The sequence below is a fragment of the Jaculus jaculus genome, chromosome 1 (genome assembly GCF_020740685.1).
Source record: "Jaculus jaculus isolate mJacJac1 chromosome 1, mJacJac1.mat.Y.cur, whole genome shotgun sequence".
Taxonomy (NCBI): domain Eukaryota; kingdom Metazoa; phylum Chordata; class Mammalia; order Rodentia; family Dipodidae; genus Jaculus; species Jaculus jaculus.
In genome coordinates this window covers 83,719,629-83,741,695 of record NC_059102.1, presented here as the reverse complement: position 1 = coordinate 83,741,695, position 22,067 = coordinate 83,719,629, and the positions used below count along the sequence as shown (strand labels likewise).

The following is a 22,067-nucleotide window of genomic DNA, read 5'->3' as shown; positions in this document are numbered from 1 at the left end:
TGGTATACATGTCTGGTGTTCATTTGTAGGGGCTAGAGGCCCTGGCACACCCATTCTCTCTTTATCTATCAGCCTCTGTTTCTTTCTTTCACTCTCTCTCTCTCTCAAGTAAATAAATAAAAATATTTTTTAAAAATAAGAAGTCTACACCTACACAAGACTATCATAATAGGAGGAAAAGATCATGACATCAAAATAAAAGAGAGACTGATTGAGATGGGGAGAATGGAATTTCAAAGGGGAAAGTATGGGGAGGGAGGTTACTACCGTGGGATATTTTCTTATAATCATGGAAGTTGTTAATTAAAAAACTTTTTTGAAAATAAAAAAATAAAAAGTCTAAGCCATACGAGACAGCACATGCCTTTAATCCCAGAAGTCCTGAGGCAGAGATAGTAGGATCACTATGAATTTGAGGCCACCCTGAGACTACATAGTGAATTCCAAGTCAGTCTGAGCTACAGAAAGACCCTACCTCAAAAATAAATTAATTAAATAAATAAATAAAAATTCTTAACTGGGCATGGTAGCTGTGGTGGTTTGATTCCGGTGTCCCCTATAAACTTAGGTGTTCTGGATGCTAGGTTCCCCAGCTGAAGGCAATTGGAAATTAATGCTTCCTGGAGGCAGTGTATTGTTGGGGGCAGGCTTATGAGTGTCATAGCCAGTTTCCCCATGCCAGTGTTTGGCACACTCTCCTCTTGTTATGGTCCACCTTATGTGGGCCAGGGTGTGATGTCCACCCTCTGCTCATGTCGTTTTCCCTGCCATCGTGCAGCTTCTCCCTCGAGCCTCCAACCCAAAATAAACCTCATTTTTCCCACAACTGCTCTTGGGTGATTTCTACCAGCAATGTGAACCTGACTGCAACAGTGGCACACATCTTTAATCCCAGTATTCAGGAGGCAGAGGTAGGAGGATCACTATGAATTTGAGACCAGCCTAAGACTACATATTGAGTTTCAGGTCAGCCTGGCCTAGAGTGAGACCCTACCTTGAAAAACTAAAACCAAAAATAAAAATTCTAGGGCTGGAGAGATGGCTTAGTGGTTAAGGCACTTTCCTGCAAAGCCAAAGGATCTTGGTTCAATTCCCCGGGGCCCACATAAGCCAGATGCACAAGGTGGGGCATGCATATGGAATTTGTTTGCAGTGGCTTAAGGCCCTGGAGTACCCATTCTCTCCCTCCCTCTTTCTCTCTCTTTCTAATTAATAAATAAATAAATTATTTTTAAAGTATGATGGGGAATGGAGTTTCAAAGGGAAAAGGGAGGGAAAGGAGGGAATTACCATGAGATATTGTTATAACTATGGAAGCTGTGAATAAAAATAAATAAATACATATTTTTTTTAAAAATCTAAGTAAAAATAACCAGGCATGGTGGCACATGCTTGTAATCCCAGAACACAGGAGGCAGAGGTAAGAGGATCACCGTGAGTTCAAGGCCACCCTGAGACTACATAGTGAATTCCAAGTCAGCCTGGACTAGAGTGAAACCCTACCTTGAAAAACCAAAATAAATAAATAAATAAATAAATAAATAAATAAATAAATAAAAGTAAAAATTAAAAAATAGGGCTGGAGAGAGTCACCTAGGCCAAATGAGCCAATGGGTGAAATAGTGGCATGTCTGCTATGGGGGTGTAGTAATTTGATTCAGGTGTCCCCTATAAACTTAGGTGTTCTGAATACTAGGCTTACAGCTGATAAAGATTTGGGAGTTAATGCCTCTTGAATGCAGTGTATTTTGGGGGGCAGGCTTATGGGTATTATAGCAGTTTCCCCATGCCAGTATTTTACACACATTCCTACTACTGTTGTCTGCCTGATGTTAGTGAGGGGGTGATATCTACCCTCTGCTCATGTCGTCATTTTCTCTGCCAACATGGAGCTTTCCCTCGAATCTGTATGCCCACACCGTGCTCTTAGCCAGGTGATTTCTGCAAGCAATGAGAACCTGACTGCAACAGTAATACTGGTACCAAGGAGTGGGATTGCTGCTAGACACCTAACTGTGTGGCTTTGGCCTTTGGGGGATAATTTTCAAAAAGAATGTGGAAGGATTTGAAACCTTGGCCTAAGAGATGTCTTGTAGTCCTATAAGTACAGTTTGATGGGATATTCTGCTCAGAGTTGCAAGACCTGAATGCAATAAGAACTATGGACTGAAGTTTGGCTCATGAAGGTGAAAATGAGCTTTGTCTGGATTGGGCTAGAAGCAGTTTGTGTGAGAAGCTTGCTGTTATGCCCATGTCTTGAGAACCTGTGCAGGGCTGCAGTGTGTAGAAACAGACTGGTGTGTGCAGAGGGATATGGCACAGAAAGAAATCTCTGGGCCCAAACTGCTGTCTGTTCAGCTATAATTGTATGAGAGATTACAACCTTTGAGATTGGGGTCGATGGAGCCATGCAGATGAACCATGGCTTGCAGTGAAGACTCAGTGGAGATGCTGGGACCATGAGATGGCTGCCAAGGAGAGCTGCCAGCCCCAGATGAAGTTTTTCAGGACTGTGAGTAGCCTAGCTGGAGGGGTGGAATTGAAACTCCAGAGACTTATTGCTGGTTACAATTATCAGTCTTGGAGATTTGTCACTGACTAGAGTTGCTAGACTTGGAACTACAGAGTTTGATGTTTGCTATGCCCAATGCCATTTTTGCAGTGTGAATGTGTACTCTGTGCCATTATGGGTTTTGGGGGGAATTTCTGGTATTGTGGCTCAGTTAAAAGACTTTGGATTATGAGATATTTGAACATCATTAAGATTGATTAAAAAATATATGGGGACGTATAAAGTTGGACTGAATGCATTGCATTTGACATCATGTATGCTTATCAGTTTATGGGGGCCAGGGGTGGAATGTGGTGGTTTGATTCAGGTATCCCCCATAAACTTAGGTGTTCTGAATACTATGTTTCCAGCTGATAGAGATTTGGGAGTTAACACCTCTTGGAGGCAGTATATTGTTGGAGTGGGGTGCTTATGGGTGTTATAGCCAGTTTCCCCATGTCAGTGTTTTGCACAACCTCCTATTGCTGTTGTCTACCTTATGTTAGCCAGGAGGTGATATTCACCCTCTGCTTATGTTGTCATTTTCCCTGCCATTGTGGAACTTCCCCTCAAGTCTATAAGCCAAAATAAACCTTTTTTCCCACAACCTGATCTTGGATGGGTGATTGCTGCAAGCAATGTGAACCAGACTGCAACAGGAGGAAACCAGATGCTCTCTAACTAGACTGGAGGCCCACTCCATGGGAGGGAATACATGCCTGACAATGAAAACCTATGACAGGGGTAGTCATTAGGCCTAGGGGTGTAACGTCTGCTGTTGTCTGGCTAAATGTATGTACTTGTTCAACAAACTTCCCAGGAGACACTTCTCTTAATGTTCATACCCATATATTAATAATGCTCTCACTTTTGGTTGAGAAGCTTCTCTTTTCAGATGGTAGTGACCTTGGAATGATTCAGAAGGCACCATGGTACTGAGAAGGAGTGATGGAGAAGTGCTCAGCACTGAAACATCTCTATCACACCTTCCAAGGCTAAGGGTCCATTGGGGAGGTGGTAGAAAGAATGTAAGAGCCAAAGGAAGGGCGGGACTCCTTACAATGTGCTCCTCCAGACACAAAATGGCCTGGATATTCATGGTCTCACAGTGCCTGACACTACCTACACAAGACTCTTGTAATAGGAGTAAAAGATGATAACATCAAAGTAAAAGAGAGACTGATTGAGAGGGGGAAGGGAGATCTTCTGGTTAAGATGGCAGCTAGGAACATGCCAAAGCAGCCCAGGGGAGAAAAAGCCCAAAGAAACCCTAGCAAAAAATTTTTAAAAAGTAGCAGAGATCCAGAGCATCCAGAGCCCACACAGGCAGACAGAAGTGACTCCAGCGGCGGCAGCACCAGGTCTGCAGGGCCACAGCTTGGCTTGAGGTGCAGGAGAAGCCAGGTAAGGGGATTTTCCACTCTCACCAGAGCTCTTCCCAAACTCAAGAAACGTGGAGAACTGCAGTGAACAATGGAGGAGCAGATCACAAGGTAGAGGACCATGTGGACCAGCAAGAGAACTAGAGCCACCATCAACAGCCTCCCCTCCCCCACCGCCATTGCAAGTGCCAGCAAGCACAAGAGACCCTGAGGAAGGGAGATCACAGCACCCAGCACCAGTGACCAGAACAGCGATCCAAGCCAGCTGACTTGAACCCACAGTGCACCAAAGAGGGACCCAAGCAGGAGCGCAGCATAACTGAGACCAAAATTATCCCAAAAGGTAACTGGTATTACACCAGGTCAATTGGATCTTCCATATCAGGATAAATTATATGTTAGATCTGATAGATGGTCAGATGTGCCATTCTTTTTTTTTTTTTTTTTTTCTATTTTTTTGAGGTAGGGTCTCATTCTAGCTCAGGCTGACCTGGAATTCACTATGGCATCTCAGGGTGGCCTTGAACTCATGGTGATCCTCCTACCTCTGCCTCCTGAGTGCTGGGATTAAAGGCATGTGCCACCATGCCCGGCAGATCTGCCATTCTTAAATAAGCTACATTTTGGACTTGCTATTTGTTGCTTCTTCATTTATACTGGCTTTGTTTCCTCTTCTCTTATACATTAGGAAAGGATCTCACTTGGAACCCTCAACAGACCAGAAATCTTAACCTCCTTGATGCCAAGATTAAGGGTGTGGGGCACCACACACCCTAAGGGACAATTAGAGAATCTGGTTGTCATAATACCTACCTCTTGCATAAATACACTGTGCTGTTTTTCATTGAAAGTATACATTGCTTAGTTAAATTTTAGACTCTGCCTGTCTTTTGTTCCACTCAGCCTACCTGAATACTCTCATAGCAGGCAAACCTAATATCTAGGGTCACATTTGTAGATACTCTGAGAGTCTTAAGAGCCACACCTAGCACCTTAATATATATAACCTCAAGATATATAACATCAGATTGATTGATACATCTAATAATACTGCAGCTAATGAGAAAATTTAAGCATTAATTAATCCAAGATGCAAAAATATATACATTATAACACAAGAAACACCAAAAATCAATATAATATAAATCCACCAAAAAGTATTAATGCATCAGAAATAACCTCCACTGAGAATGAGTTAGAGGAAATGCCTGAGAAAGATTTTAAAAGAACGATTATAAATATGCTCAAAGAAGGGCTGGAGATGACTTAGCGGTTAAGCGCTTGCCTGTGAAGCCTAAGGACCCCAGTTCGAGGCTCGGCTCCCCAGGTCCCACGTTAGCCAGATGCACAAGGGGGCGCACGCGTCTGGAGTTCGTTTGCAGAGGCTGGAAGCCCTGGCACACCCATTCTCTCTCTCTCCCTCTATCTGTCTTTCTCTCTGTGTCTGTCGCTCTCAAATAAATAAATAAAAAATGAACAAAAAAAATTTAAAAAAAAATATATGGTCAAAGAAGTCAAAGAAGAAATAAGAGGAATGAAAGAGGAAACCAAAGGAATCAAAGAAGACACAAGGCAACAATTTGATGAAATAAAGAGGTCAATATGAGATATAAATAAGGAAATAGAAATGATAAAGAAAAACCAGTCAGAATTACTAACAATGAAGAACACGGTTAATGAAATAAAAAACTGCGTAGAAAATCTCACCAGTAGAATGGATGAAGGAGAGAACAGAATATCTAAACTAGAAGATCAGGTGGCAGATCTAATACAGTCCAACAAAGAGAAAGACAAACTTATAGAAAAGTATGAGTGGGAATTTCAAGATATTTGGGATACTATGAAAAGATCAAATATAAGAATTCAGGGGCTGGAGAGATGGCTTAGCGGTTAAGCGCTTGCCTGTGAAGCCTAAGGACCCTGGTTCAAGGCTCAACTCCCCAGGACCCACGTTAGCCAGATGCACAAGGGGGCGCACACGTCTGGAGTTTGTTTGCAGTGGCTGGAGGCCCTGGCACGCCAACTGTCTCTATGTCTTTCTCTGCCTCTTTCTCACTCTGTCTGTCGCTCCCAAATAAATAAATAAAAATAAACAAAAAAAAATTAAAAAAAAAAAGAATTCAGGGCATAGTAGAAGGAGAAGAATTCCACTCCAAAGGCATAGTAGGTGTCTTCAACAAAATCATAGAAGAAAACTTCCCCCAAATTGGGAAAGAGATGCCAATGCAGATACAGGGATCCTTTAGAACACCAACCAGACAAAATCAGGAAAGAACCTCTCCTCGCCATATTGTAATCAAACTACCAAACACACAAACCAAAGAAAAAAATATTGAAAGCAGTTAGAGAGAAAAATCAAGTTACCTACAAAGGCAAGCCCATCAGGATCACAGCAGATTACTCAACACAAACTTTAAAAGCCAGAAGGGCTTGGAGTGATGTACTTCAAGTTCTGAAAGATAACAACTGTCAACCAAGGTTACTTTATCCTGCAAAGCTATCCATTCAAATAGATGGAGAAATAAAGACACTCCCCAACAAAGGCAGGCTAAAGGTGTATTTGAAGACAAAACTAAGTCTACAGAAAATACTTGAAAGAATCCTCCATGCTGAAGAGAAAGAAAGGCACACATATAAGGTACCTGGAAAAATAAAAAATACTCAAATACTAGTTAACACAAGACAGCAAAGGTAAAACCAGAAGAACTACAAAAAAAATGGCAAAAATAAATACACACGTTTCAATAACATCTCTTAATATCAATGGCCTCAATGCACCAACCAAAAGACATAGGTTTGCAGGCTGGGTTAAAAAGCAGGATCCTTCAATTTGTTGCCTCCAAGAAACTCACCTTTCTACAAAGGATGGACACTATCTTACGGTGAAAGGCTGGAAAACAGTGTTTCAAGAAAATGGGCGTAGAAAACAAGCAATCCTAATACCTAACAAGGTAGACTTCAGTCCAACATTGGTTAGGAAAGATAAGGGGGCTGGAGAGATAGCTTAGCAGTAAAGGTGCTTGCCAGCAAAGCCAAAGAACCCAGGTTCAATTCCCCAGAACCCATGTAAAGCCAGATGCACAGGTGACTAGAGTTCATTTACAACAGCTAGAGCCCCTGGTGGGCCCAATCTCTTCCTCCCTCTTGCCTTTTTCTCTCTCTTCAAAGAAATAAATAAAAATAAAATACTAAAAAAGAAAGATAAGGAAGGTCACTTTATATTGATTAAAGGCACACTCCAATAGGATATCACAATCCTAAACATATATGCACCTAACATGGGAGCTCCTAAATTCATAAAACAAACACTATTAGAACTAAGATCAAAAGTGTGGGGGGGAGGGAATTAACATGGGATTTTTTTTATAATCATGGAAAATGCTAGTAAAAATTTAAAAAAAAAAAGAATGAACAAACAAACAATAATAAAATCCAGAAAAGCTCTACCTCAGTTACAAACATTGAAATGAATCTCAAAATTAAATTCATGCTCATGGCTTCTATCCCAAAAAAAAAGAACTAAGGTCACACATGACACCACACACAATTGTAGTGGGTGACTTCAATACCCCACTCTCATCAATTGACAGGTCATCCCAGGAAAATATAAACAGAGAGACATCTGGATTAAATGAGGTCATACAAGAAATGGACCTAACAGATATAAACAGGACATTGCATCCAAGTGCTGCAGAATATATATTCTTTGCAGCAGCATATGGAATAATCTCTAAAATAGACCATATATTAGGACACAAAGCAAATCTTAACAAATACAGGATAAATGAAATAATTCTTTGTATTCTATCTAACCACAATGGAATCAAACTATAAATCAATAGCAAGAAAAACTATAGAGCATACACAAAATCATGGAAATTAAACAATACTCTACTAAATGATGAATGGGTCAATGAAGAAATCAAGAATGAGTTGTCGGGTGTGGTGGCACACACCTTTAATCCCAGCACATAGGAGGCAGAGGTAGGAGGATTGTCATGAGTTCGAAGCCACCCTGAGACTACATAGTTAATTCCAGGTCAGCCTGGGCTAGACTGAGACCCTACATTGAAAAAAAAAAATTCATAGAATCAAAAGATAATGAGAACACATCATACCAAAACCTTTGGGACACAATGAAGGCAGTCCTAAGAGGACAATTTATAGCTTTAAGTGCCTATATTAAGAAACTTGGGGTGGGGGGGGTAGGGAGGGAATTACCATGGGATATTTTTTTATAATCATGGACAATGCTAATAAAAATTTAAAAAAAAAAAAGAAATTAGGGGCTGGAAAGATGGCTTAGCGGTTAAGCACTTGCCTGAGAAGCCTAAGGACCCTGGTTCGAGGCTCAATTCCCCAGGACCCACATTAGCCAGATGCACAAGGGGGCACACGTGTCTGGAGTTCGTATGCAGTGGCTGGAGGCTCTGGCGCACCCATTCTCTGTCTCTCTCTATCTGCCTCTTCCTCTCTCTGACTGTCACTCTCAAATAAATAAATAAAAATATTTCAAAAATGCAATCTGGTCCAGCCATTGTGGAAAACAGTGTGGAGGTTCCTAAAACAGCTAAAGATTGATCTACTGTATGACCCAGCTATAGCACTCCTAGGCACATATCCAAAGGACTCATCTCATTTCCTTAGAAGTACGTGCTCAATCATGTTTATTGCTGCTCAATTTATAATAGCCGGGAAATGGAACCAGCCTAGATGTCCCTCAACTGATGAGTGGATAATGAAGATGTGGCACATTTATACAATGGAGTTCTACTCAGCGGTAAAGAAAAATGAAGTTATGAAATTTGCAGAAAAAATGGATGGACCTGGAATGGATTATACTAAGTGAGGTAACCCAGGCCCAGAAAGCCAAGTGCCACATGTTCTCCCTCATATGTGGATCCTAGCTACAGATGACTGGGCTTCTGTGTGAGAATGAAAATACTTAGTAGCAGAGGCCAGTAAGTTGAAAAGGAGACATAAAGGGAAGAGAAAGGAAGGGAGGAGGATACTTAATAGGTTGATATTGTATATATGTAATTACAATGATTGTAATGGGGAGGTAATATGATGGAGAATGGAATTTCCAAATAGGAAAGTGTGGGGGTGGGGAGGGAGGGAATTACCATGGGATATATTTTATAATCATGGAAAATGTTAATAAAAATTAAAAAAAAAAAACACAAGAACAGGGCTGGAGAGATGGCTTAGCAGTTAAACGCTTGCCTGTGAAGCCTAAGGACCCCGGTTAAAGGCTCAATTCCCCACCCATGTTAGCCAGATGCACAAGGGGGCGCACGCATCTGGAGTTCATTTGCAGTGCCTGGAGGCCCTGGTGCACCCATTCTCTCTCTCTCTCTCTGTTCGTCACTTTCAAATAAGTAAATAAAAATAAACAAATTTAAAAATATATATATATTTCAAAAAAAATTAGAAAGGTCTCAAGTAAACAACCTAATACTTCACCTTAAAGCCTTGGAAATAAAAGAACAAGACAAACCAAAAATCAGTAGATGGGAAGAAAGAATAAAGATTAGGGAAGAAAATAATGAAATAGAAACCAAAAACACAAACCAAAGAATCAATGAACAAAGAGTTGGTTCTTTGAAAGGATAAATGAGATTGATAATCCCTTAGCAAATCAGCCCAAAAGAAAGAGAGAAGAGACACAAATTAATAAAATTAGAGATGAAAAAGGCAATATCACAACAGATACCAGAGAAATTCAAAAAATCATAGGGACATACTCCATTAAGCATGAAAATCTGAAAGAAATAGATGATTTCCTTGATTTATATGACCTACCTAAATTAAATCAAGATGAGATTAATCACTTAAATAGACCTATAACAAGTATGGAGATCCAAACAGTTATCAAAAATCCCCCCACCCAAAAAAGTCAGGCCCAAATGTATTCACTGGTGAATTTTACCAGACCTTCAGAGAAGAACAAACACCATTACTTCTTAAACTTTTCCACAAAATAGGAAAAGGAGGAATCCTACCAAATTCCTTCTACAAAGCCAGCATCACCCTGATACCAAAACCAGGCAAAGACAGAACAAAAAAAGAAAATTACAGACCAATCTCCCTCATGAACATAGATGCAAAAATTCTCAACAAAATATTGGCAAACAGAATACAAGAATATATCAGACCCAGCTATAGCACTCCTAGGCATATATCCAAAGGACTCATCTCATTTCCTTAGAAGTACGTGCTCAACCATGTTTATTGCTGCTCAATTTATAATAGCTGGGAAATGAAACCAGCCTAGATGTCCCTCAACAGATGAGTGGATAATGAAGATGTGGCACATTTATACAATGGAGTTCTACTCAGTGGTAAAGAAAAATGAAGTTATGAAATTTGCAGAAAAATGGATGGACCTGGAAAGTATTATACTAAGTGAGGTAACCCAGGCCCAGAAAGCCAAGTGCCACATGTTCTCTCTCATATGTGGGTCCTAGCTACAGATGATTGGGCTTCTGCGTGAGAATGAAAATACTTAGTAGCAGAGGCCAGTAAGTTAAAAAGGAGACATAAAGGGTAGAGAAAGGAAGGGAGGAGGATACTTAATAGGTTGAAATTGTATATATGTAATTACAATGATTGTAATGGGGAGGTAATATGATGGAGAATGGAATTTCAAATGGGAAAGTGTGGGGGTGGGGAGGGAGGGAATTACCATGGGATATATTTTATAATCATGGAAAATGTTAATAAAAATTAAATAAAAAAATAAAAACAAATTAAAAAAAAAAGAATATATCAGAAAGATATTCACCCCGACCAAGTAGGCTTTATCCCAGAGATGCAGGGATGGTTCAACATATGCAAATCGATAAATGTAATACATTGTATAAATGGACTGAAGGACAACAATCACATGATCATCTGATTAGATGCAGAACAAGCATTTGACAAAATTCAACATACCTTCATGATAAAAGTCTTACAGAGACTGGGAATAGAAGGAACATATCTCAATATAATAAAGGCTATTTATGACAAGCCTACAGCTAACATATTACTAAATGGGGAAAAACTGGAAGCTTTTCCACTAAAATCAGGAATAAGACAAGGGTGTCCACTGTCCCCATTTTTATTTAATATAGTACTGGAAGTCTTGGCCAGGCAATAAGGCAAGAGACACACATAAAAGGGATACAAATTGGAAAGGAAGAGTTCAAGTTATCACTATTTGCAGATGACATGACACCACTACACATAAAGGACTCTAAAGACTCTACCAGCAAACTGTTAGAGCTGATACACACCTATAGCCATGTAACAGGATACAAAATAAGTACACAGAAATCAGTAGCCTTCCTAAATGTTAACAACAAACACATAGAGGATGAAATCAGAGAATCATTCCCATTCATAATTGCATCAAAGAAAATAAAGTACCTTGGAATAAACCTAAGCAAGAAAGTAAAGGATCTCTACAATGAAAACTTTAAAACACTCAAATGAGAAATTGCAGAAGACAGTAGGAAATAGAAAAACATCTCTTGTTCCTGGATCGGAAGAATCAATATTGTGAAAATGGCAATCTTACCAAAGCAATCTATACATTTAATGCAATCCCCACAAAAATTACAATGGCATTCTTCACAGAAATTAAAAAAAATCCAAAAATGAATTGGAATCACAAAAAAAATCTCAAAATCTAAAACAATACTGAGCAACAAAAATAAGGCTGGTGGTATCACCATATCTGACTTTAACCTATACTACAGAGCCACAGTAACAAAAACAGCATGGTACTGGCACAAAAGCAGACATGTAGACCAATGGAACAGAATAGAGGACCCAGATATAAGTCCGGGTAGCTATCGCAGCCACCTGATATTTGAGAAGAATGCCAAAATACTCACTGGAGAAAAGTCAGCCTCTTCAACAAATGGTGCTGGGAAAACTGGAGATGGATCTGTAGAAGGATGAAAATAGAGTCTTTTCTCTCTCCATGCACAAGAATTAAGTCTGAATGGATTAAAGAACTTAACATCAGACCTGAAACTCTGAAACTGCTACAGGAAAAAAGAAGGAGAAACCCTTCAACATATTGGTCTTGGAAAAGACTTTCTGAATATAACCCAAATTGCTAAGACAATAAAACCACAGACTAACCACTGGGACCTCATGAAATTACAAAGATTTTGTACACCAACAGGCACTGTGAATAAAGCCAAGAGGCAACCCTAGAGAATGCGAAAAAGGGGCTGGAGAGATGGCTTAGTGGTTAAGCACTTGCCTGTGAAGCCTAAGGACCCCGGTTCGAGGCTCGGTTCCCCAGGTCCCACGTTAGCCAGATGCACAAGGGGGCGCATGTGTCTGGAGTTCGTTTGCAGAGAATGCGAAAAAGTCTTTGCCAGCTATACATCTGATAGAGGATTAATATCAAGAATATGCAAAGAACTCAAAAATTAAATAGTAAGAAATCAAACAAGCCAAATAAAAATGGGCTATGGTCAACTGATGAGTGGATAATGAAGATGTGGCACATTTATACAATGGAGTTCTACTCAGCGGTAAAGAAAAATGAAGTTATGAAATTTGCAGAAAAATGGATGGACCTGGAAAGTATTATACTAAGTGAGGTAACCCAAGCCCAGAAAGCCAAGCACCACATGTTCTCTCTCATATGTGGATCCTAGCTACAGATGATTGGGCTTCTGCATGAGAAGGAAAATACTTGGTAGCAGAGGACAGTAAGTTAAAAAAGACACATAAAGGGAAGAGAAAGGAAGGGAGGAGGACACTTAATAGGTTGATATTGTATATATGTAATTACAATGATTGTAATGGGGAGGTAATATGATGGAGAATGGAATTTCCAAATGGGAAAGTGTGGGGGTGGGGAGGGAGGGAATTACCATGGGATATATTTTATAATCATGGAAAATGTTAATAAAAATTAAAAATAACAACAACAAAAATAAATAAATAAAAATAAAAATGTGCTATGGAACTAAATAGAGAATTCTCAAAAGAAGAAATACAGATGGCATATAAGGATCTGAAAAACTTATGCTATATCCCTAGTCATCAAGGAAATGCAGACTAAAACTACATTGAGATTCCATCTCACTCCTGTCAGACTGCCTACCAGCATGAAAACAAATGACCATAAATGCTGGCAAGGATGCAGAAAAAGAGGAACCCTTCTACACTGCTGGTGGGAATGCAATCTGGTCCAGCCATTGTGGAAATTAGTGTGGAGGTTCATGAGATAGCTACAAATAGATCTACCAAATGACCCAGCTATAGCATTCCTAGGCATTTATCCTAAGGACTCATCTCATTACCTCAGAGATACTTGCTCAACCATGTTTATTGCTGCACAATTCACAATAGCTGGGAAGTAGAACCAGCCTATATATCCCTCAACTGATGAGTGGATAATGAAGATATGGCATATTTATACAATGGAGCTCTACTCAGCAGTAAAGAAAAATGAAGTTATGAAATTTGCAGGAAAATGGATGGATCTGGAAAGGCTTATACTAAGTTAGGTAACATAGGCCCAGAAAGCCAAGCATCGCATGTTCTCTCTCATCAGTGGATCCTAGCTACAAATGACTGGACTTCTGTGTGAGTAGGAAGAAAACTCAATAGCAAAGGCCAGTAAGCTAGAAAAGAGATATAAAGGGAAGAAAAAGGGAGGGAGGGGGTACTTAATAGGATGGTATTGTATATATATGTAAGTAGAAGAACAGATTAATGGGGATAAAAAGGCCCAAGTGAGGTCAGGGGAAGAGCTTGAGTAAAGGTGGAGGGAGGGCTAGTCAAAATCTAAGAGGATATAAATAAATCATATGAAATCCTCCAATTTTGGACAATGGAACACTCAGGAACCATAGATTGTTGCTAGAAAAATTTCAGTGCCAAGGATGGGATACCTTGTGCTCCCCCCCAGACACAAAATGGCCTGGATATCCATGACCTCATAGTGCCTGAAACTACGTACACAAGACCATCATAATTAAAGGAAAAGATCATGACATCAAAATAAAAGAGAGACTGATTGAGATGGGGAGGGGATATAATAGAGAATGGAGTTTCAAAGGGGAAAGTGGGGGGAGGGAGGGTATTACAATGGGATTTCTGGGGGGGGGTTCTTTTTTCTTTTTTTTAATTTTTGTTTATTTTTATTTATTTAAGAGCGACAGCGAGAGAGAGAGAAAGAGAGAGAGAGAGAGAGAGAGAGAATGGGCACGCCAGGGCTTCCAGGCACTACAAACGAACTCCAGACACATGTGCCCCCTTGTTCATCTGGCTAACGTGGGTCCTGGGGAATTGAGCCTCAAACTGGCTTCACAGGGAAGCGCTTAACTGCTAAGCCATCACTCCAGCCCTTTTTTTGGTTTTTTGAAGTAGGGTCTCACTCTAGCCCAAACTGACCCTGGAATTCACTGTGGAGTCTCAGGGTGGCCTCGAACTCACAGCGATCCTCCTACCTCTGCCTCCTGAGTGCTGGGATTAAGTGCGCCACCACACCCAGCTACAATGGTATATTTTTTATAATCATGGAAGTTGTTAATAAAAATTTGAAATAAAAAAAAATTCTAGCCAGGCACGGTGATGCATACCTTTAATCTCAGGATTTGGTAGGCAGAGGCAGGAGGACTGCCATGAGTTCAAGGCCACCCTGAGATTATGAAGTGACTTCCAGGTCATTCTTGGCTAGAGCAAGACCCTACCTTGAAAAAATAAAAAATTAAAATTAAATAAACTAAAAACAGGGCTGAAGAGATGGTTTAGTGGTTAAGCACTTGCCTGTGAAGCCTAAGGACCCCAGTTTGAGGCTCGATTCCCAGTACCCACATAAGCCAGATGCACAAGGAGGTGCATGCATATGGAGTTCATTTGCAGTGGCTGGAGGGCCTGGCATGCCCACTCTCTCTCTGTCTGCCTCTTTCTCTCTCTGTCCTGTCACTCTCAAATAAATAAAAATAAGCAAAAAAAAAAAAAACTAAAAACTAAAAAATTCAATTTATGGATAGAGAGATGGCTTAGTGGTTAAGGCACTTGCCTGCAAAGCCTAAGGACCTAAGTTCAAAAGCCAAATACACAAGGTGGCACATGTGTCTGGAGTTAGATCACAGTGGCTAGAGGCCTTGTCATGCCCATTCTCTTTCTGTCTCTGCCTCTTTCTTACATAATTAAATTAAAAATAATTTTTAATTCCAATTTAAGCCAGGCATGGTGGCACATGCCTTTAATCCCAACACTGGGGAGGCAGAGGTAGGAGAAGTGCCATGAGTTCAAGGCCACCCTGAGACTATAGAGTGAATTCCAGATCAGCCAGGCCTAGAGTGATACCCTACCTCGAAAAAAACTTCCTATTTTTAATTTTTTATAAATTTTATTTTGCTTCTTTTAACACGTGGTCTCACTCGAGCCCATGCTGGCTGACCTGGAACTCACTTTGTAGCCCCAGGCTGGCCTTGAGCTCATAGTGATGTCCTACCTCAGCCTCCCAAGCCTCTAGGTTTAATGGTATATAACACCATACCTGGCTCTAATTTACAAATTCTTTAGTCATCAAAAAGATTCATCAATTGATACTTTAGTGAATTATACCCAATAACTAAAATACATCTAAGAAAACAAACAACTAGAAGTGATTAAAGCTCTACATTAATACTACTATATAATTTATTTCTAAAGACAGAGAACCTTTTCTTTAATATTTATTTTATTTTATTTATTTGCAGAGAGAGATTGAAGAAAGACAGGCAGAGTATGAGCGCAACAGGGCCTCTAGCAACTGCAAATGAACTCCAGATGCATGCGCCACTTTATGCATCTGGCTTTACGTGGGTACTGGAGAATTGAACCCAGGTCATAAGGCTTTGCCAGCAAGTACCTTATCTGCTGAGCCACATCTCCAACCCCTGTAATTCTACTGTATAAAAAAAGTATCACAGCAGCCAGGCATGGTGGCACATACCTTTAATCCCAGCACTCAGGAGGCAGAGGTAGGAGAATCACCATGAGTTTGAGGCCACCCTGAGACTACATAGTGAATTCCAGGTCATCCTAGACTAGAGTGAAACCCTACCTTGAAAAACAAAAACAAAAAAAAAGTATCCCAGGGAGGGAGAGCATTACCATGAGATATTGTTTATCATCATGAAAGTTGTTAATAAAAAAAAAAAAAACTATCAAAGCAGAAATCCAGAAAGTACAGAGAACTCAACACACTACATCAGACTGCCAAAACTCCTGCCATGGCTCAGAAAACATTGCGGAAGAGGGGGCAGAAAGATTGTAAGAGCCACAGCATGGGTAGGAATACCCTGAGGCAGGGTCCCCCTTCCCATACTTCACAGGGACTGACTAAGGCCTTCATGATCCCATGAATACCATAACCCCAATGAGAAGGGCCTCTAGGGTAGCAAGGGGATAAAAAAGTATAACCTGTTATTAAAATATATATGTATTTTTTATATATTTAATTATATATATTTGTAAGGAAAGTGTAAGAGAAAAAGCAAGCACTGGACTTGATCTCTACAGACAGTTTATTGAAAGAAACAGTGAGGGGCAGCAGCCTTCCCACGGGATGAAGGCTGAAGCAGTGGGCCAGGCTGGGGTGTAAGCTTATAAGGAGGATCCTAAGAAAAACAGACTGTGCCAGCTTCAGGTCCAAGGGAAGTAAATAAGGAACTATAGTTATCTGTGTCCTTGCTCAGAATAAGCTTTTTTTTTTTTGGTTTTCTGAGATAGGGTCTCACTCTAGCTCAGGCTGACCTGACCTGGAATTCACTATGTAGTCTCAGGGTGGCCTTGAACTCACGGCGATCCTCCTACTTCTGCCTCCCGAGTGCTGGGATTAAAGGAGTGTGCCACCATGCCCAGCTTCAGAATAAGTTTTTCTAGCCAAATTGTCTAGGAAGAATAACCCCACCAGATGGTCTGTTTCCTCAAGGTTATCTGAGTTAAGGGAAGTCAAGGCTGCATGCCTCTGTGACTTCTTTATTGCCTGCTAGTTTTAGGGAGAGTTATTAACTCTTTAGTTTCCTCTAGTTTTCAGGAAAGGCTATTAATCCTTCAATAATAAAATTTTTAAAAAAAGAAATAGGGCTGGGGTGATGACTTAGTGGTTAAGGCTCCTGCCTGTGAAGCCTAAGGACTCAAGTTCAATTCCCCAGTACCCATGTAACCCAGATGCACAAGGTGGCACATGCATCTGGAGTTTTTCTGCAGTGGCATGCCCATTCTCTATCAGTCAGTCTCTCTCTCGATCTCTTTCTCTCAAATAAACAAATAAAATATTTTTAAAAAACTAAAAAACAAAGTATCCCACAAGATCACCATCATAATAGGAGGAAAAGATCATGACATCAAAATAAAAGAGAGACTGATTGAAAGGGGGAGGAGGTATGATATAGAGTGGAGTTTCAAAGGGGAAAGCAGGGGGAGGGAGGGCATTACCATGGGATATTTACAATCATGGAAGTTGTTAATAAAAAAAAAAAATAATAATCATGGAAAATGCTAATAAAAATTTTAAAAATAAAATTAAATTAAATTAAAATAAATAAATAAGCCAGGCATGGTAGCGCACACCACTAATCTCAGCACTCAGGAGGCAGAGGTAGGAGGATCGCCGTGAGTTAGAGGCCATCCTGAGACTGCATAATAAATTCCAGGTCAACCTGAGCTAGAGTGAGACCCTACCTTAAAAAAACAACAACAAAATAATAATAATAATAATTCATTCATTCATTTTTAAAAAAGTATCCAAGGGGGCTGGAGGCATGGCTTAGTGGTTAAGGCATTTGCCTGCAAAGCCAAAAAGACCCAGGTTCGATTCCCCAGGACCCACGTTAGCCAGATACACAGGGGGCACATTTGTCTGCAGTTCATCTGCAGTGGATGGAAACCTTGGCATGCCCATTCTCTCTCTCTCTCCCCCTCTTTCTCTGTCAAATAAATAAGTAAATAAAATATATTTTTTAATAGCCAAGGGCTAGAGAGATAGCTCAATAGTTAAAGGCACCTGCTTGTAAAGCTTGCCAGCCTGGATTCAATTCTCCAGCCACCCATGAAAATCCAGACATGCCTTCATTTACAGGATCAAGAGATCCTGGTACCACCATCCTACATACACAGACACACACACAAATAAATTTTTAAAGTATCTATTTTTCATATTACAATTTCATTTTAAGCACAGCAATGATATAGTTATAAAGGTTGTGTATAGGGGGCTGAAGAGATGGCTTACCAGTTAAGGCACTTGCCTGCAAAGCCAAAGAATCCATGATCAACTCCCCAGATCCCACATAATCAGACACACAAGGTGACACATGTGCAAGGTCAAACTTGTACACAAGATGACACACGCATCTGGAGTTCAAGTCAGTGGCTGGAGGCCCTTGTGTGCCAATTCATATTCATTCTCTCTCTCGCTCTCTCTCAGAAAAAGTGGGAATTTTTTTGTTTTGTTTTGTTTTTCAAGGTATGGTCTAGCTCAGGCTAACCTGGAATTCACTATGTAGTCTCAGGCTGGCCTGGAACTCATGGTGATCCTCTTACCTCTGCCTTCCAAGTGCTGGAATTAAAGGCATGCACCACCACACTGGCTCCTCTAAGAAAAAGGTTTTTGTTTCTTTTAATTTTTATTTATTTATTTATTGGCAGAGAAACAGAAAGAAAGAGAATGGGCATGCCAGGGCCTCCAGCCACTGCAAACGAACTGCAGATGTGTGCACCCTCTCATGTATCTGGCTAACATGGGTCCTGGACAATCAAACCAGGGTCCATTGGCCTTGCAGGGCAAACGCCTTAACCACTAATCCATCCCTCCAGCCCAGAAAAAGCTTGTTAAAATGTTGTATATAGGGTTTGTAATATCAAATGAAACTAAGTATTCAAACTCAACTGTAACTTAAATGTGAGGAAAAATAAACCCTACCTCAGCATTGTGCTTAGTAGTCATTTCTAATTTTTCTTTCTTAGCCCGATGGAGTTTCTTTCTGAGATCTGCAGTAATATCTAACTCTGCTTCGCTCTTTAGCATTTGTTTTACATCCAATGAAGTATTCTTCAATCTGTAAAATAAGTCATATAAAATATAAATTTCATTAAAATGTTTCATACCATTCATATTTCTGATAACTTCTTTTCAACATAAACACAAAGTTGGAGAGATAGATGGCTCAGCTTTGAAAGGTACTTGTTTGCAAAAGAAATAAAGGCATATGATAATATCCTTGACTTAAAGAAAGCTGCAATCTAGTATAAGGTGTCCACTACAAAACTTAGATAAAAATGCAAAGCTTAACAAATTTCCACTACAAATCTACCTAAAAAAATATTTTTTTATTTATTCACTTGCAAGCAGCAAGAGAGAAGAGAAACAAGAGAAAATGGGTGTACCAGGGCCTCCAGCCACTATGAACTCCAGACCCCTATTCCACTTTGTTCATCTGGCTGTAGGTGGTTACTGGGGAATTGAAACCAAGTCGTTAGGCTTTGCAGGCAAGTGACTTAACCACCGAGCAATCTCTTCAACCCTACAAATCTACTTCATTCAAAATTGTTATTTAAACCATCCTAGCATATCACAAGCTGGAAAGTTTAAGAGTGACTTCATTGGGCTTGCTAGCGCACACCTTTCGTCCCAGCCCAGGAGACAGAGGTTGGTGGATCGCTGTGAGTTTGAGGCCACCCTGAGACTACATAGTAAATTCAAGGTCAGCCTGGGCTAGAGTGAAACACTACCTTGAAAAATGAAAAAGAATGACTTCCTTTTTCCAATGTGTGTGTGTGTGTGTGTGTGTGTGTGTGTGTGTGTGTGTGTGTGTGAGAGAGAGAGAGAGAGAGAGGGGGGGGGGAGAGCGAGAGAGAGAGAGAGAGAGAGAGACCCGTGCATGTTCATGTGTGTGAATGCAGGAATACACATGTGGAGACCAGAGGACAACCTCTTGCCTTGTTTGAAGGGTTTCTTGCTTGTTTTGAAAATATTTTATTGATTGATTGATTTTATTTTCAGAGAGAAAAAGAAAGGCAGATAGAGATAATGGGCACACCAGGGCTTCTAGCCACTACAAACGAACTCCAGACACATGTGCCACTTTGTGCACTTACTTGGCTTTATGTAGGTACCGGAGCATCAAGCCCGGTCATTACACTTTGCAAGCAAGCACCTTAACCGTTGAGCCATCTTTCCAGTCCTTCTTGTTTGTTTTTAAGTTGCCAGCCCAGCTGGCCCATGAGCTTCCAGGGATTCTCCTGTCTCAGATTCACATTTTCCCACAGGACTACTGATATGAGCACTAGCATGTCCAGCTTCACATGTGTTCTGGGGATCCAAAGTCAGGTCATCATACTTCACAAGAAGCACTGTATTCAATGAGCTAACTCCTCTAGCCCATATTTTTTTATTTTTGCTAAAAAAATGTTTTTTTTAGGGCTGGAGAGATGGCTTAGCACTTAAGCACTTGCCTGTGAAGCCTAATGACCCGGGTTTGAGACTCAATTCCCCAGGACCCACATAAGCCAGAAGCACAAGGGGGCGCAGGCGTCTGGAGTTCGTTTGCAGTGGCTGGAGGCCCTGGCGTGCCCATTCTATTTTCTCTTTTTGTTACTAATAAATAAATAAAATATAAAAAACTAGAAGTTTAGGGTATAAAAACATTTAAAAAATTTTTGGTTTATTTTTATTTATTTATTTGAGAGCGACAGACAGAGAAAGAAAGAGGCAGAGAGAGAGAGAATGGGCACGCCAGGGCCTCCAGCCACTGCAAACGAACTCCAGACACCTGCGCCCCCTTGTGCTTCTGGCTTATGTGGGTCCTGGGGAATTGCACGAGGGTCCTTAGCCTTCACAAGTAAGCACCCTAACTGCTAAGCCACCTCTCCAGCCCTATATTTTTATTTATTACTCAAAGGGTATGGGGACACCAGGGCCTCTTGCAGCTGCAAATTAACTCCAGGCTCATGTGTCATTTTATATATAAGGTTTTACATGGGTCCTGGGAAACCCAGACCGCAGACTTTGTGCAAACAAGCACTTTTGACTGCTGAGCCATCTCCTCAGCTTCCTCTTTTTGTTTTTAATTGTGTGTCCATGTGTATGGGTGTGCAAAGGCCTCTTGCAGCTGCAAACAAACAATAGACATGTGAACCACTTTTCTGTACCTGGCTTCTGTGAGTGGCATGGGAATTGAACCCTGGCCAGTAGGCTTTGCAAGCAAGTGCTCAACTGCTTATTATCTTCCCACCCAAGCTCCTTTTTTTTTCTGAGACAGGGTCTCACTCTAGCCCAGCTCCCTTTTAATAGTACATTTTAACATATTTTACTTACTGTAAGTATAAAACACACTACAAAGAAGTGTAAATAAGGAAGCAAAGATAGGAGGATTGTGGTGGTTTGATTCAGGTGTCCCCCATAAACTTATACGTTCTGATGGCTAAATCCTCAGCTGGTGGCAATTTGGGAATTGAAGACTCCTGGAGGCAGTGTATTGTTGGGGATGGGCTTATGGGTGTTCTAGCCAGCTTCCCCTTGCCAGTGTTTGGCACGCTGTCCTGCTGCTGTTGTCCACCTGATGTTTGCGAAGAGGTGATGTTCACCCTGGGCTCATGCCATCATTTTCCCTTGCCATCATGGAGTTTCTCCTAGAGTCTTGTAAGCCAAAACAAACCCCTTCATCCCACAAGCTGCTCTTGGCTATGTGTTTTTGACAGCAATGTAAAGTTGACTACAACAGTAAAACTGGTACCAAGAAGTGGGGTCACTGTTGCCAGAATCAGGTCATTCTGTGGCTTTGGCCTTTGGAACTGCTTTGCAAAAGGAATGTGGACAAATCTGAAACCTTGACCTAAAAGATACCTTACAGTGCTATAAGTACAACTTGATGTACTACTCTGGTCAAAGTTGAAAGACGTGAGTGCAGTTAAGAACTATGGACTGTGGGGAAGGGTTTTGGTCTGGGCTAGAAATAGCTTGTGTAAGAGGCTTGCTGAGAAGTTGTACAGGGATTTGATGCATAGAAATGCTTGGTGTGAGCAGAGGGATATGACACAGAAAAGAAATGAAATCTTTGCCCATTCAGCTACAATTGTTTGAGAGATTACAACTATTGAGATTGGGCCAGCTGACCTGCATT

At 40.6% G+C, this 22,067-nt stretch overlaps 1 protein-coding gene across 6 annotated transcripts in view; it reads right to left on the bottom strand.

Moving 5' to 3' along the window:
* Ccdc171 (coiled-coil domain containing 171) overlaps positions 1–22,067 on the bottom strand; it is a 553,592-nt gene that overhangs the window by 509,602 nt on the left and 21,923 nt on the right. For 5 of the 6 annotated variants that reach the window (XM_045160095.1, XM_045160091.1, XM_045160110.1 and 2 more), the window contains exon 3: positions 18,869–19,004. In XM_045160095.1, coding sequence (XP_045016030.1) covers positions 18,869–19,004 — 136 coding nt within the window. Of the gene's footprint in view, positions 1–18,868; positions 19,005–22,067 lie in introns of those variants that run through there. The other variant, XM_045160112.1, reaches the window with a different exon arrangement.